This window comes from Taudactylus pleione, unplaced genomic scaffold (assembly GCF_031769625.1).
Source record: "Taudactylus pleione unplaced genomic scaffold, aTauple2 ptg000393l, whole genome shotgun sequence".
NCBI classification, from domain to species: domain Eukaryota; kingdom Metazoa; phylum Chordata; class Amphibia; order Anura; family Myobatrachidae; genus Taudactylus; species Taudactylus pleione.
In genome coordinates this window covers 13994797-14011557 of record NW_028284794.1, presented here as the reverse complement: position 1 = coordinate 14011557, position 16761 = coordinate 13994797, and the positions used below count along the sequence as shown (strand labels likewise).

General features: G+C 44.8%; 1 protein-coding gene across 1 annotated transcript in view; it reads left to right on the top strand.

Moving 5' to 3' along the window:
- The window catches only part of LOC148507498 (complement C3-like), a 134980-nt gene that overhangs the window by 43199 nt on the left and 75020 nt on the right, over positions 1-16761 (top strand). The window contains exons 5-8 of the mRNA XM_088446066.1: positions 4444-4538; positions 6219-6301; positions 14842-14929; positions 16558-16660. Of these exons, the coding sequence (XP_088302192.1) occupies positions 4444-4538; positions 6219-6301; positions 14842-14929; positions 16558-16660 (369 nt within the window). The remainder of the gene's footprint in view (positions 1-4443; positions 4539-6218; positions 6302-14841; positions 14930-16557; positions 16661-16761) is intronic.

Here is a 16761-nt window from a genome sequence, read left to right as displayed (position 1 = left end):
TGAAGGTTATTTTATACTATATTTTTAATAATTTGTGCTTTAAACAAAGTTTGTGTACATTGAACCATCAGAAACAAAGGTTTCACTTTCTCAGTCATACTAAAAATATTCCGTCATTCGGAATATTCTGTGTTTCGGAATATTTGGATATGGGAGACTCAACCTGTATTTTTATTTTAAGTCATTGAATTCCACTTATAATTACATTTCATTAATGCATATTTTACATTTTGTTGTCTTTGAATATACAGAAAGACATCTAGTGTATGTGAAAAAAATGTATATTCCATCATATTTGCAACTGTATCTTACAGTACAGATGGTCGACATGTTCAAAAGGTTGACACAGAAATAGTCAACATGTTTTCTAATCTTCACCCTAAACCTAACCCTCCCCTTTGGGCCTAAATCTAACCGTCCCTTCTGCAGCCTAACACTCTGGTAAGTGATTAACCCTAATCCTAACAATAACCCTAACAAACCAAAAAAAGACATGTCACCCAGTTCTATGTCAACCATTTCCTTGTCGACCTTTTGTACCTTTCGACCTTCTGTACTGTCTACATTTCGTCATGTCCACCTTCTTCCATCTTGACCATATGGTGTCCACCAAATGACTGTTGAAATTTTAATTGTCGACCTTCCAACCGGAACCCTTGTACAGTTACTGGTCATTTATAAAAATTCCTTTTGACCGGAAGGAATGTAATTTATCTAGTCCTGTCTGAAAGTTTCCAAATTGGGCAGCATAGAAATGCAGTAACTCAATGGGGAAGGATATTTTTTGCTTTATTTAGTGGAGGTTTGAAGGGAGTTAAAAAAAAAAAAAGTGTATATATATATATATATATATATATATATATATATATAATATATATATTATTTTAATTAATATCCCTTCAAGTATATGTGTTTCATAGATGTTCCACTCTATGCATGATCAAATATTGGTTGAACTTTGTTATTAGTCTATGAGTTTAACTTTTCTCTATAAATATAACATTTTGGATAGAAAATGCAGCATAATAATTATAAACAGAAAAGTTTTATTGCAAAAGTTCTCTGTTTTGATCCTTGGCGCCATCTTGTGGATGAAATTGGAACTGATTATTATTATTATTACCCGTTATTTATATAGTGCACACATTTTCCGCAGCGCTTTACAGAGAATATTTGGCCATTCACATCAGTCCCTGCCCCAGTAGAGCTTACAATCTATATTCCCTACCAATACTCACACACACGAGTTAATTTTGTTGGGAGCCATTTAGCCTACCTGTATATTTTTGGAGTGTGGGAGGAAACCGCAGCAAACACAGGGAGAATATACAAACTCCACACAGTTAGGGCTGTGGTGGGAATCGAACCCAAGACCTCAGGTCTGTGAGGCAGGAATGCTAACCATTACACCATCTGTGCTGATTAGAAACATTTTTAAACCTGCTCTACAAAATATTTGTCTCATTCACAGCAACTTACTGCACTTATCACTGGTGGCATGTAGACTTAAATATCCTTATCCTATCTCACTAACAGAATAATGAATTAACCATTTTTGTCCCTGCTCTATTTATTGTCTATAAATTCTACTAAATGTATAATGCAGCATTTAGAAATACAGGGAAAAAGGCCACTTGTGAGGGTAAACAACAAAACAAAACTTGGAGCTCCAAGTCTGTATCACAACAACTTTGCACTTTTACATTTGCCCTGCAGGATGTCCCCAGAACTATACCCCTCTGTCTCTGCCTACCTGTAACATTACATGGGTGTAGTAACAGGAATTATTTTTAAGAATGAGGCACTTCAGCATTTAACAATCAGAGTGTGCTCAAATTGAGCTTGATGTACCTTACAGTTGTAAACAATCGGGTGTAGTTTCCTCCAAGGAAGCGTGCACAGGAAAAAAATGTGTATTGAATTGAATACGGGGATAAGTTGAAACCGGCGAAAATTACGTCATTGGAGAAAAAGCATTGCCGAAACAGACTTTTCGCTTCTAATTGAATATGGCCCAAGGATTGCCCAGGTTTACAGTTATTTCCTATATTTTGCTCTATTCCCAAAGCTGAATCAGGCACACTGTGCCGACATCCTATGGGATCAATCCTATTATGTGCGAAGGGTGCGAGTTGCTGTTGCAACGGCGTTAAAATGCCGGCAACAGACTGGCACCTCGCACCCTTTGCGGCCCACTCCAAGCCCGAATTCGCTGAATTTTGCTTGGAGCCCTATGGGGCTGTGAACAAAATTCAGCTAATCCAGGCTGCCGTAAAGTGCGGCCACTGCCGCGATGACTCGCACTGGTGAGATCATCGCGGTTAATAGGATTAACCCTATCTGCTCACTTGAGAGATTTTTCTTTCTTATTACCTTATTTATTTAGAAGGAAAATGCTGATGTATTATTAGGTCATTGCCTAATCTTAACTTAGTGAATAGTGTGCTATATTGCAACACGAGAAAGAATCTGTTGCAATAAAGATACAGCCTTTGCAGTAATATCAGAATAGTTATAATACATTTACAGCTGTTACATTTTCTGAGATTGCTGAATAATACATCAGCATTTTCCTTCTAAATAAATAAGGTAATAAGAAACAATAATCTCTCAAGTGAACAGATAGAATGTCGGCACAGTGTTGGGATAGTAAATTATATTTAAATATTCAAACAGCAATCCCCCAGTAAATATGTATATAAATAGTAAGGCAATAATAATAGCAAATAATAAATCAGATAAAATAACAGACACATATCTGAGGGTCACCCCTTGGTTTTCTTCTTAAAACACATCTTTATTTTTTCTTCACTTTTTGATCTTTATTTTATTTCACTTTTGAGCATACACATTTTTTTTTATAATTTTTTACTTTTTAGCAAATCAAAGTAAAGTTATATTTCAAATACCATATCAGATAGTGTCTCTGTGCACCAAGACGGACTTCTTTCTTCTAGTCCTTTTGGAAATTGTGTGCATTGTATGTATTTCCATGGTTACACCCCCTTATAAAATACAAATATAAAACCATTTATATTAATATACTCCAATTTGATATTAGAAAGGGGTTATACTTTCTGACTTTTGATAATACATATAAAGGTCCAGTGTAGTGAGATACTGTATTACTCTTTTTTGTAGCTAAATTTATTGAGCAGTAGCTTTTGCAAGACGACGCTTTTCAGCGGTCATTGCCTCAAAATTTAAAGCGCCACTAATGTTAAATGCAAAACATGGCGGACTGTGCATTGAATATTAGTGCCTCTTTAAATATCAAGATCAAACCTGCCGAGAAGCTGGCAAAAAGCCGACTCCTAATAAATCCAGCCGCTGGTTTACTACTAGCCATCCATCTTCACTGCACACTTCCTCCTAAGCAACCCCTTTTGCCAAGTCCACAGTTGCGTTGAACCCAGAGCCGTAACTAGACATTTTGGTGCCCTGTGCCAAAAAAGAGCACTGGCCTTAATAGTCGCCATAAGTAGTGTGTATAGCACCACATTACTCTAATACTGTCCTACTGTACTTCACATCAGTTAAATAGAGGGTAAGGGGCTTTGGAAAGCACCTGTGCACCAGGTTTAGGTTAAAGAAATGATTTGTATGAAAACCCCAATTAGATAATTTATCATCAATGTATAATCGTTTCTATGGGGGTACTGCCAAAGACAATGGATACAAGTACACAAAGAAAGAAGAGGAAAAGAGTTGTCTTCTATGTGTACTTCACATCAGGGAAGGTCAGAAAAATCCCCATTAGTAAGATGGGAGGCATTTTACTGTGACTCATTAATGCATTAGTGTGAACAGTATTATAGCAACGTAACAGTGGGGTCTAGGGTCAAAAGTAATAATCAAAAGCACAAAAAATAATTATACACTTACAGTACTGTAACCCCAAAGACAATGAGATATTTCTACACCACAACCCCCCACACACCCCCACACATCCCAAACCCCCAGGTAATATTAGTATACAACCCCCAATACATTACTACTCCCCCCCCCACAGGAAATATTAGTATACACCACCCTCACACATACACACAATACTACACCCCCTGCTCTTGCCAACATGAGGGTGGACATCTGCAACTCAGTTTTCACCCTTCAGCCATAAATTGTATCCATAGGCATCCATTTTTGGAGCATGCGCAAAGCAATACTATGCAAGATACGGTCTGCAAAAGGGCGCACATTCATCTCATCGGGTACATTGTGTGTAATTATCATGGAGCCAAGTACCCATCGGTTTAGTTTCTGGTCCCACCTCCGGACCTCCAGGCTGTCACTAACATCAGAGGTCTGAGCTACTACGTGCTGCCAGTCATAAACACTGCACTGGAACCAGTGATACCTGAATATCATCAGTGCTAAATGGGCCATTACTTACTTTAATGGGGGCATAGCTCAGTAGACTGTTCTCTCTTTCTCTCTTTTCAGAACCCTGATAAGATAGTGGTGATGAAGGACCGATTTTCTTCTGGTGACAACAGTGGGATCATACCAAAGGTCTTCAACCTCCCAGAGATCACCAAGTGAGTGTATCCCATGGAGTGTGTCTACCCTAACATGTCCAATTGTCTATCTGTCCCTTTATGTACTGCCATGATAAATGGGTCATAACCATCTTACTGTCATTGCTTTAATGCTGGCCACCACCACACTGGAATGTGGCATCTCAGGCTGGGTGCCAGGAGAACTTCCCAATTCAGCCAAACCCAAGGGTGGCCAAATTGGATGAGTTTCTCGCCTTCCAGCACTTTGACCGAGCAGCTGGATCACTTCTGTTGTTACTGGTTAGCACATCGCTGAATAATAAACAGCAGTACGATCCTGTGCAGAGTTGTACACTTTTATTGGACGCAGGCGCGATGCTGAAATATACGAATGCAGCAGGAGGCGTACTGTGTAAATACACACCTCCAGGTGGCTTCTGTGATCGGCCGCTGTGCCCGGGGGTGCAGCCACCGGATCACTTGCATGAACATCTCCCATCTCAGCAACCCTCAGTGTTTTCACACAGCCGAGGCCAGTGTAGCTGCGTCGGAAGACGCAGGTGCTGGCCTCGGCACGCTCAGAAAATGGGGATGACACACCTCCATTTTCTTGGACAGTGGGCGTCGCCGCACCTTCCCCACCCCCAAATGGCGGATTAGGGTGCACTGCGAGCGATCTCGCAGACCCTGATCGGCACATGCTCAGTACAGATCCTGCGCAAGCGTCAACCAGCCGCCATCGGATTTGCCCTATGTACATTATTGATTTTAGGTCGAGCAACGAGCTCCTTATTTTCAGTCAATTACCCCATTTGTCTCTAGGTGCTATCTATTATATAATTAGCTATGATTTCTGACCCTGACATGTGCAGTGAGAGACGTGGGAGGCACACGCCTACCGGCTCTCACTGGCATCCTGTAAATACTTACTGCTGGCAAGAGGAAATGCACACACACAGCCTGGACACAGTCACAGCCAGGACATGTTTTCCAGTATGCCCAGTATGAGGATCAAGCAGCATCTGTTGTGCAACACTAGGACAGACCAGCAGGGCCCTTGAGCAGATCGACAGGTGCGGGCACTCAGCAGGATGCACTGATTGGGGTCCCTCCAGGTTGTAGCGAGCCTGGCAACAGTGGGGCAAAGAGTTATACGGAGAAAGAAGCCCACAAAATGAACAATGAATCTCAACTCTGATCTTTACAATTGATTTTCCTATGTGGGTAGGTGGAGGCCTGCATACACCCAGCTAGGTACTTAAAAGATGCCCATTTTACCTTCAGTACCTTGAGTTTACAATGTGCGGAACAGGTGTGGAAGCAAAAAGCACACAAGGTGCTACCAATCCAAGGTCTCATTTATCAATCAAAGAGTTCTATCATTCACAACGAGTGATAAATGGTGCTCCAGCCAATCAGCTCCCAACAGTTATTTTCCAAACAGATGACAGTTGGCAGCTGATTGGCTGGAGCACCATTTATCACTCGTTGTGAATGATAGAACTCGTTGATAAATAGGCCCTAACTGTGATTTATCTAGCACAATCTTTGAAATGATAGTTAGAAGCTGATTGGTACAGTAGCTTTGGTCAACTTCTACATTTTATCTCTCTACATCTTCCCCAGAGGTCACGCCGAGCGGGCAGATCACTGTATGTGCTGGACCCTGTAATCCCAGCTTGGTCGTGTTATGTAGTAAGATAGGATTTTCTCTTACAGTGACGGAATTTGGCAGATTGCTTGTAAGTTTCAAGTGGCCCCTCAGGAAATCTACCGCACAGAGTTTGAGGTGAAAGAATATGGTGAGTAGGAAAAGGACGGAAATGCGGATTTCATTAATTGACACAAATGAGATGATTAATCTCTAATCCATAATTAACCAAACCAGGGTGTATCTTCTCTGCATTTGAAGTGATTGCCAGTCATGGTACAAATACTTTAGTACATATAAAGGTTTTACACAAATCGGCTGCATAATTAAAGCGTAAAAAAAAGTGCATGTAAAATACTGTGTTAGCTGAGTCAATATAATGTGTATAACCATTAGCTGAGACATAAGCATCTCAAGCTTTGCACCAATAACAGATGCACAAGGTATATATTGTGCGTACATAAGATGCCCTTATACCCAACCAGGTCATAAATGCAAAAGAAAAAAAATTGTTAACATTTGTTTTTATATAAAAAAAAAATGCATTTGCTGTTATGTTTGATCTGAATAAGATCCTATATGATAGGTATAATTATTCTTCATGCGTAGGAATGAAAGTAGCAAAACATATATTCTAAAATATGTTCACAAAATCAAATGGTACACAGTGAAGAACGCACCAATCAGCTTCAAAGGTAAGTCTGCAACTAGCCAATCGGAAGCAGCTAGTTATTGCTAGTGACCAACATCATCGTCCTCAGCATGTTTTTGCACCAGACCCCAGTATACTGATAGACATATATAGAGTGGGCCTGCACCTGCTATAGGGCTGATGCAAGTTACCCTTGACCTTTTTGTCGTTCCAAGCCTAAGAAGGTGCAGGTACCAAATTTGCATATGGACGTGAGCATACACCATTTATTCTAGGCGAGAGCAAGACAAATTATTATATATTACATATGTAAGTAGGATAGGTCTTCACTTTTGTACATATTAATACTAGGGGTGAGCGGGTTCGGATTTCTGAAATCCGAACCCCCCCGAGCCCCCCCGATCCGAGTCCGATCCGAGTCAGGCTCGACTTTTCCCGCCTGACTCGGATCTGAAATCGAGGCAAAACGTCATCTTCCCGCCTTCCGAGTCTCGCGGGTTTTGGATCCTATATAAGGTACACACGTCGGCGCCATTTTCTCACTCGGCTGTGGACAGTGAAGAGGGAGGGTGGGAGTTAGGGCTGTGTAGTGTAGTGTAGTGTAGTGCTGCTGTTGTCCACTACTTCAAAGTCCATAGGGGCTGGCTGTGTTGTGCTGTGCTGCTGTTGTTAATAGGGGCTGTGTCCACTACTTCAAAGTCCATAGGGGCTGGCTGGACTGTGTTGTGCAGTCAGTTCTCCATAGGGGCTGTGTCCACTCCAAAGTCCTGTGCAGTGTCCCAGTCCTAAAGGAGTGCTGTAGTGTTGTCCAGGGGGTGCTCTGTCCATCAGGGGTGCTCCCCCCAAGTGCTAAAAAAATAATATATTTTCTGTGTTTGTGAATTGTGTGCGCAGTAGCCGCACGTGCATCAACAAAGTAGTGCCAAGCGTGCGCCTGTGTCATAAGTAAAGGGCCGGCTGGCTTGACCGTTAAGGGTGCTGTAACCCCCGAAAGTACACTCCAGTCCAAACCAAAAAAAAAATTATTTTCTGTGTTTGTGAATTGTGTGCGCAGTAGCCGCACGTGCATCAACAAAGTAGTGCCAAGCGTGCGCCTGTGTCATAAGTAAAGGGCCGGCTGGCTTGACCGTTAAGGGTGCTGTAACCCCCGAAAGTACACTCCAGTCCAAACCAAAAAAAAAATTATTTTCTGTGTTTGTGAATTGTGTGCGCAGTAGCCGCACGTGCATCAACAAAGTAGTGCCAAGCGTGCGCCTGTGTCATAAGTAAAGGGCCGGCTGGCTTGACCGTTAAGGGTGCTGTAACCCCCGAAAGTACACTCCAGTCCAAACCAAAAAAAATATTATTTTCTGTGTTTGTGAATTGTGTGCGCAGTAGTCGCACGTGCATCAACAAAGTAGTGCCAAGCGTGCGCCTGTGTCATAAGTAAAGGGCCGGCTGGCTTGACCGTTAAGGGTGCTGTAACCCCCGAAAGTACACTCCAGTCCAAACCAAAAAAAAAATTATTTTCTGTGTTTGTGAATTGTGTGCGCAGTAGCCGCACGTGCATCAACAAAGTAGTGCCAAGCGTGCGCCTGTGTCATAAGTAAAGGGCCGGCTGGCTTGACCGTTAAGGGTGCTGTAACCCCCGAAAGTACACTCCAGTCCAAACCAAAAAAAATATTATTTTCTGTGTTTGTGAATTGTGTGCGCAGTAGTCGCACGTGCATCAACAAAGTAGTGCCAAGCGTGCGCCTGTGTCATAAGTAAAGGGCCGGCTGGCTTGACCGTTAAAGGGTGCTGTAACCCCCAAGTACACTCCAGTCCAAACCAAAAAAAAAATTATTTTCTGTGTTTGTGAATTGTGTGCGCAGTAGCCGCACGTGCATCAACAAAGTAGTGCCAAGCGTGCGCCTGTGTCATAAGTAAAGGGCCGGCTGGCTTGACCGTTAAGGGTGCTGTAACCCCCGAAAGTACACTCCAGTCCAAACCAAAAAAAAAATTATTTTCTGTGTTTGTGAATTGTGTGCGCAGTAGCCGCACGTGCATCAACAAAGTAGTGCCAAGCGTGCGCCTGTGTCATAAGTAAAGGGCCGGCTGGCTTGACCGTTAAAGGGTGCTGTAACCCCCGAAAGTACACTCCAGTCCTAACCAAAAAAAAATTATTTTCTGTGTTTGTGAATTGTGTGCGCAGTAGCCGCACGTGCATCAACAAAGTAGTGCCAAGAGTGCGCCTGTGTCATAAGCAAAGGGCCGGCTGGCTTGACCGTTAAGGGTGCTGTAACCCCCGAAAGTACACTCCAGTCCAAACCAAAAAAAAAATTATTTTCTGTGTTTGTGAATTGTGTGCGCAGTAGCCGCACGTGCATCAACAAAGTAGTGCCAAGCGTGCGCCTGTGTCATAAGTAAAGGGCCGGCTGGCTTGACCGTTAAGGGTGCTGTAACCCCCGAAAGTACACTCCAGTCCAAACCAAAAAAAAATTATTTTCTGTGTTTGTGAATTGTGTGCGCAGTAGCCGCACGTGCATCAACAAAGTAGTGCCAAGCGTGCGCCTGTGTCATAAGTAAAGGGCCGGCTGGCTTGACCGTTAAGGGTGCTGTAACCCCCGAAAGTACACTCCAGTCCAAACCAAAAAAAATATTATTTTCTGTGTTTGTGAATTGTGTGCGCAGTAGTCGCACGTGCATCAACAAAGTAGTGCCAAGCGTGCGCCTGTGTCATAAGTAAAGGGCCGGCTGGCTTGACCGTTAAAGGGTGCTGTAACCCCCAAGTACACTCCAGTCCAAACCAAAAAAAAAATTATTTTCTGTGTTTGTGAATTGTGTGCGCAGTAGCCGCACGTGCATCAACAAAGTAGTGCCAAGCGTGCGCCTGTGTCATAAGTAAAGGGCCGGCTGGCTTGACCGTTAAGGGTGCTGTAACCCCCGAAAGTACACTCCAGTCCAAACCAAAAAAAAAATTATTTTCTGTGTTTGTGAATTGTGTGCGCAGTAGCCGCACGTGCATCAACAAAGTAGTGCCAAGCGTGCGCCTGTGTCATAAGTAAAGGGCCGGCTGGCTTGACCGTTAAAGGGTGCTGTAACCCCCGAAAGTACACTCCAGTCCTAACCAAAAAAAAATTATTTTCTGTGTTTGTGAATTGTGTGCGCAGTAGCCGCACGTGCATCAACAAAGTAGTGCCAAGAGTGCGCCTGTGTCATAAGTAAAGGGCCGGCTGGCTTGACCGTTAAGGGTGCTGTAACCCCCGAAAGTACACTCCAGTCCAAACCAAAAAAAAAATTATTTTCTGTGTTTGTGAATTGTGTGCGCAGTAGCCGCACGTGCATCAACAAAGTAGTGCCAAGCGTGCGCCTGTGTCATAAGTAAAGGGCCGGCTGGCTTGACCGTTAAGGGTGCTGTAACCCCCGAAAGTACACTCCAGTCCAAACCAAAAAAAAATTATTTTCTGTGTTTGTGAATTGTGTGCGCAGTAGCCGCACGTGCATCAACAAAGTAGTGCCAAGCGTGCGCCTGTGTCATAAGTAAAGGGCCGGCTGGCTTGACCGTTAAGGGTGCTGTAACCCCCGAAAGTACACTCCAGTCCAAACCAAAAAAATATTATTTTCTGTGTTTGTGAATTGTGTGCGCAGTAGTCGCACGTGCATCAACAAAGTAGTGCCAAGCGTGCGCCTGTGTCATAAGTAAAGGGCCGGCTGGCTTGACCGTTAAAGGGTGCTGTAACCCCCAAGTACACTCCAGTCCAAACCAAAAAAAAAATTATTTTCTGTGTTTGTGAATTGTGTGCGCAGTAGCCGCACGTGCATCAACAAAGTAGTGCCAAGCGTGCGCCTGTGTCATAAGTAAAGGGCCGGCTGGCTTGACCGTTAAGGGTGCTGTAACCCCCGAAAGTACACTCCAGTCCAAACCAAAAAAAAAATTATTTTCTGTGTTTGTGAATTGTGTGCGCAGTAGCCGCACGTGCATCAACAAAGTAGTGCCAAGCGTGCGCCTGTGTCATAAGTAAAGGGCCGGCTGGCTTGACCGTTAAAGGGTGCTGTAACCCCCGAAAGTACACTCCAGTCCTAACCAAAAAAAAATTATTTTCTGTGTTTGTGAATTGTGTGCGCAGTAGCCGCACGTGCATCAACAAAGTAGTGCCAAGAGTGCGCCTGTGTCATAAGTAAAGGGCCGGCTGGCTTGACCGTTAAAGGGTGCTGTAACCCACAAAGTACACTCCAGTCCAAACCAAAAAAAAAATTATTTTCTGTGTTTAGCCGCACGTATATATCAAATCGATATAACATAAATGGAGGACCAAACTTTCTCCGATAAAAATAAAATAGAGAAAGATCAAGAACCACTTCCTCCTAGTGCTGAAGCTGCTGCCACTAGTCATGACATAGACGATAACATGCCATCAACGTCGTCTGCCAAGGCCGATGCCCAATGTCATAGTAGAGGGCACATACAATCCCAAATGGCAAAGTTCAGGAAAATGACCTTGAAAAAGACATTTAAATCAGCTGAAGAGAAACGTAAACTTGCCAATATGCCATTTACGACACGGAGTGGCAAGGAACGGCTAAGGTCGATCCCTAGTATGTTCATGACTAGTGGTTCAGCTTCACATGACGATGGAAGCCCTCCTCCCACTAAAAAAATCAAAAGAGTTAAGCTGGCAAAAGCACAGCGAAGAACTGTGCTTTCTAAGAAGATATCACAAATCCCCAAGGAGAGTCCAAGTGTGGTGGTGGTTGCGATGCCTGACCTTCCCAGCACTGGACGGGAAGAGGTGGCTCTTTCCACCATTTGCATGCCCCCTGCAAGTGCTGAAAGGAGCACCCACAGTCCACTTGCTGATATGCAAATTGAAGATGTCACTGTTGAAGTACAACAGGATGAGGATACTGGTGTAGCTGGCGCTGAGGAGGAAGTTGGCGAGGAGGATTCTGATGGTGATGTGGTTTGTTTAAATCAGGCTCCGGGGGAGACAGTTGTTGTCCGTGGGATGAAAAAGCCCATCACGGTCATGCCTGGGCAGAAGACCAAACATTCCACCTCTTTGGTCTGGCAATATTTCTATCCAAATCCGGACAACAACTGTCTTGCCATATGTACCATATGTAAAGGTGAAATAAGTAGGGGTAGGGACGTCAACCACCTAGGAACATCCTCCCTTATACGGCACCTGCAGCGCGTTCATAAAAAGTTACTGTCAAGTTCAGAAACTTTGGCTAAGACCGTAAGCAGTCCAGGGACACCTAAATCCCGTTGTCCTGTTGTATCCAAGCGCCTGCAAACCACACCGTCAACTCCCTCCTCGTCAATTTCCTCCTTAGTCAGGATCGGAAGTAGTCCTGCAGGCCATGTCACTGGCATGACTGACTCTCCTATCCGGGATTCCTCTGGAGGATCCTGCATTGCTACGCCTACTGCTGCCGCTGCTGCTGTTGCTGCTGCTGGGAGTCGTTCATCATCCCAGAGAGGAAGTAGGAACACCACTACTTTTACTAAACAATTGACCCTCCAACAGTCCTTAGCGAGGAGGATGAAGTACGACAGCAGTCATCCTGAAGCAAAACGTATAACTGAGGCCTTGACTGCTATGTTGGTGTTAGACGTGCGTCCGGTATCCGCCATTAGTGCAGTGGGATTTAGACAATTGATGGAGGTAGTGTGTCCCCGGTTCCAAATACCGTCTAGATTCCACTTCACTAGGCAGGCGATACCGAGACTGTACAGAAACGTCAGAAAAAGTGTCCTCAGTGTCCTGAAAAATGCCGTTGTACACAATGTCCACTTAACCACGGACATGTGGACAAGTGGAACAGGGCAGACTAAGGACTGTGACAGCCCACTGGGTAGATGTATCACCTTACGCAGCAACAGCAGCAGCGTCACCAGTAGCAGCATCTCAGAAACGCCAGCTCGTTACAAGGCAGGCTACGCTGTGTATCACCGGTTTCAGTAAGAGGCACACCGCCGACAACCTCTTAGAGAAACTGAGGGAAATCATCGCCCAGTGGCTTACCCCACTTAGACTCTCCTGGGGATTTGTGATATCTGACAACGCCACCAATATTGTGCGGGCATTACATCTGGGCAAATTCCAGCACGTCCCATGTTTTGCTCACACAATAAACTTGGTGGTGCAGAATTTTCTGAAAAGCGACAGGGGCGTGCAGGAGACGCTTTGGGTGGCCCGAAAAATTTCTGGCCACTTTCGCCATTCAGCGACTGCGTGCCGAAGACTGGAGCGCCAGCAAACACTCTTGAACCTGCCCCGCCATCACCTGAAGCAAGAGGTTGTGACACGGTGGAACTCAACCCTCTATATGCTTCAGAGGATGGAGGAGCAGCAAAAGGCCATACAAGCCTATACATCCACCTATGACATAGGCAAAGGAGGGGGTATGCACCTGACTCAAGCGCAGTGGAGAATGATTTCCGTGTTGTGCAAGGTTCTCCAGCCCTTCGAACTTGCCACACGTGAAGTCAGTTCAGACACTGCCAGCTTGAGTCAGGTCATTCCCCTCATCAGGCTTTTGCAGAAGCAGCTGGAGAAAGTGAAGGAGGAGCTAAGACGGAGCGATTCCGCTCGGCATGTGGGACTTGTGGATGAAGCCCTTCATTCGCTTTGCCAGGATTCCAGGGTGGTCAATCTGTTGAAATCAGACCACTACATTTTGGCCACCGTGCTCGATCCTAGGTTTAAAGCCTATGTGGTGTCTCTCTTTCCGGCCGACACAAGCCTGCAGAGGTGCAAAGACCTGCTGGTGAACACACTGTCAGCTGAAGCGGAACGTGACACGTCAACAGCTCCTTCTTCATTTTCTCCTGCAACTGGGGCTGCCAGGAAAAAACTTAGGTATCCTAAGCAACCCGCTGGCGGTGATGCAGGACAGGCAGGACCAAGTTTGGACATCTGGTCCGGACTGAAGGACCTGGCAACAATTTCTGACATGTCTACTGTCACTGCATATGATACTGTCACCATTGACAGAATGGTGGAGGATTACATCGGTGACAGCATCCAAGTAGGCATGGCAGACAGTCCATACCTGTACTGGCAGGAAAAAGAGGCAATTTGGAGGCCCCTGTACAAACTGGCTCTATTTTACCTGAGTTGCCCCCCCTCCAGTGTGTACTCCGAAAGAGTGTTTAGTGCAGCCGGGAACCTTGTCAGCGAAAGGCGTAGGAGGTTGCTTCCACAGAATGTGGAGAAGATGATGTTCATCAAAATGAATTATCAGCTCTTCCAGGGAGACCAGCCTCCAGAAGGTACAGAGGGACCTGTGGTGGTGGATTCAAGTGGGGACGAGTTAATACTTTGTGAGGATGAGGATGTACACACTGAAGAGGGTGAGGAATCGGTGGATGAGGAGGATGAGGATGACATCTTGCCTCCATAGAGCCAGTTTGTGCAGGGACACATTAATTGCCAGCTTGTTTTGTGGGGGCCCAAACGAACCAATCATTTCAGCCACAGTTGTGTGGCAGACCCTGGCGCTGAAATGATTGGTTTGTTAAAGTGTGCATGTCCTGTTTATACAACATAAGGGTGGGTGGGAGGGCCCAAGGACAATTCCATCTTGCACCTCTTTTTTTTCTTTGCATTATGTACAGTTTGGGGCCTAGTTTTTCAAACTGCCATCCTGTCTGCCACTGCAGTTTCACGCCTAGATGGGTCACGTGTTTGTGCCGCCCACTCGTGTCGCTTAGCATAGTCATCCAGCTACCTCGGTGCAACGTTTTGGACATAAAAACACTATTGTGAGGTGTGAGGTGTTCAGAATAGACTGGAAATGAGTGGAAATTAAGGTTATTGAGGTTAATAATAGCATAGGAGCAGAAAAACCTACAAATTCTGTGATTTTAGCTGTTTTTATGCTTTTTTAAAAAAAAATACAGATCCAAAACACAAAACCCAGAACCCAAAACACGGAAGGGTGGTTTTGGCAAAACCAATCCAGATCCAAAACACGAAGAAAGATCCAGATCCAAAACCAAAACACAAAACACGAAAAGTGGCCGGTGCACACCCCTAATTAATACAATGTAATTTTCTCTCCTTTCTTAGTTCTGCCAAGTTTTGAGGTCCTGTTGGACTGCCCGCAGAATTCCTACTTTGTGGATGATAATGAGTTTACTGTGGACATTACGGCCAAGTGAGGATCCATATACAGATATTTACCTGTTAAAACCACCAGTCTTCTTTAAGCATCACTTATGTTTCTCAAAATCCATATGCCTCAGTCACCTTGTCCTCCTGAAAGATCTATGCCCGGAATGTGTGCTTCTAGATATATACGAAACTTGAGCAATCTTGTTCTCCGTTCTACCAGCTCCAAAAGTATAATGTTGGCAGTATAATGTCAGGAAATTGACATAAATATTTTAATGATGTCAAGTTAATTTTTACTTTGGGGGAGATGTAGCAAGCCTTGGGACCACATTCATCATGATAAAAATTGAAGTAGTTACAATTTAGTTTTGAACTTGCTGTGAGATGATTGCTACATTTAGACCTATTCATCATTCCTTCATTACTAAAGTATTACTTCCGAAAAGCTGCTGTTTCTGCTGATACTTTCCCTGATACTTTTACTCTCTGCATTGCCTCCCAGCACCATCACGATATTCATATTCCCCCAAACGTGCATGCAGGTCGGCTCTGCTCCAGTGTTTCCCCCCCTTCCTGCCGGTTTCTCTGCTCCGGTGTCTCCCCCTGTCGCGTCCGTTGTGCGGCATCCCATGACAGGCTAATCTTCTCTGGGATCCGGTCTCTCAATCCCCCCGTCTGTTACTCTCCAACGTACCAACTCCCACTAGCTCACTAACCTCACGGTGATTGAGGTAACAGCTCTTCTCTCTCCAAGCAGCGGCAGGTGCAGTAGAAGGAGACGTAGGGACATTTTACACTACATAAGGTGTCTCCCATCCGCCCCCCTCCCCCTCCTGCCGGCTCCTCTGCTCTGGAGTCTCTCAAGCCCCTCTCCCATCACCACTGCCCGCTGTCGTGTCGCTGTCTGGTGGCCCATCTTCGGCTATTCTTCTCCGGGGTCCGGTCTCTCAATACCTCCACCTGCTTCTCTCCAGTGTACCAGCTCCCACCGGCTCACTAACATCACAGTGCTCAAGGTAACAGCACTTCTCTCTCCAAGCAGCGGCAGGTGCAGTTGAATGAGCCACAGGGGCCTTCTGGGTTCAGGGCCTGTAGGCTATCTTAGGGTGGCGTACAGTATCACTCACAAGTTTCAAGTTTTCGGAAGTTGATAAATTACATAACTTTTCCCGTGAAAATTATCGGGGGAGAAATGTAACCAGGAGATATCAGCAATATCTCCTGCGTTACAGTAATGATGAATGAGCTGGCATGCCAACAGGGTTAGAATACAGGTAAGTATCCTAACTCTACCCCTAAACCTAACCCTCCCTCCCCGAAGCCTAAACCTAACCCTCCCCCCACAGCCTAAACCTAACCTTCCCCCTCTTAGCCTTACCCTAACTCTTCCACCTAGTGCCCAATCCCTAACCCTAATCCTCCTTCTAACCCCAATATTTATCGGAATGCTATCGGTTGTGATGCCGGCGCCGAGATTCTGACTGGTGTCGGAATTACGGCGCTGGCATTCCGAGCGTCGGCATCAAAACTACATCTACCCTGGGTGGAGAGAGTAGGTATGTCCATGGCGGTAGCATCTGTTAATATGTAGCATCTCATTATTTTATTTTTTTATTGACCAATAATTTTGCCCATTGACTAATCCCTGTACACGGTTCCCCTCTTTTCCAGGTTCCTGCATGGGAAGGAAGTGGAGGGCTCTGGATATGCAATTTTTGGAATAATTATTAATAATGAGAAAAAGAGTTTCCCAGATTCTTTGACCAACATCACGGTAAGACATGAGAGCATAGTGAGGAGCTCAGAGGAGAATGGGGCATCTCAGGAGAGTGCGGTAGGACAATGTACGTTGACAAATACAGTCAAAAACAGGAA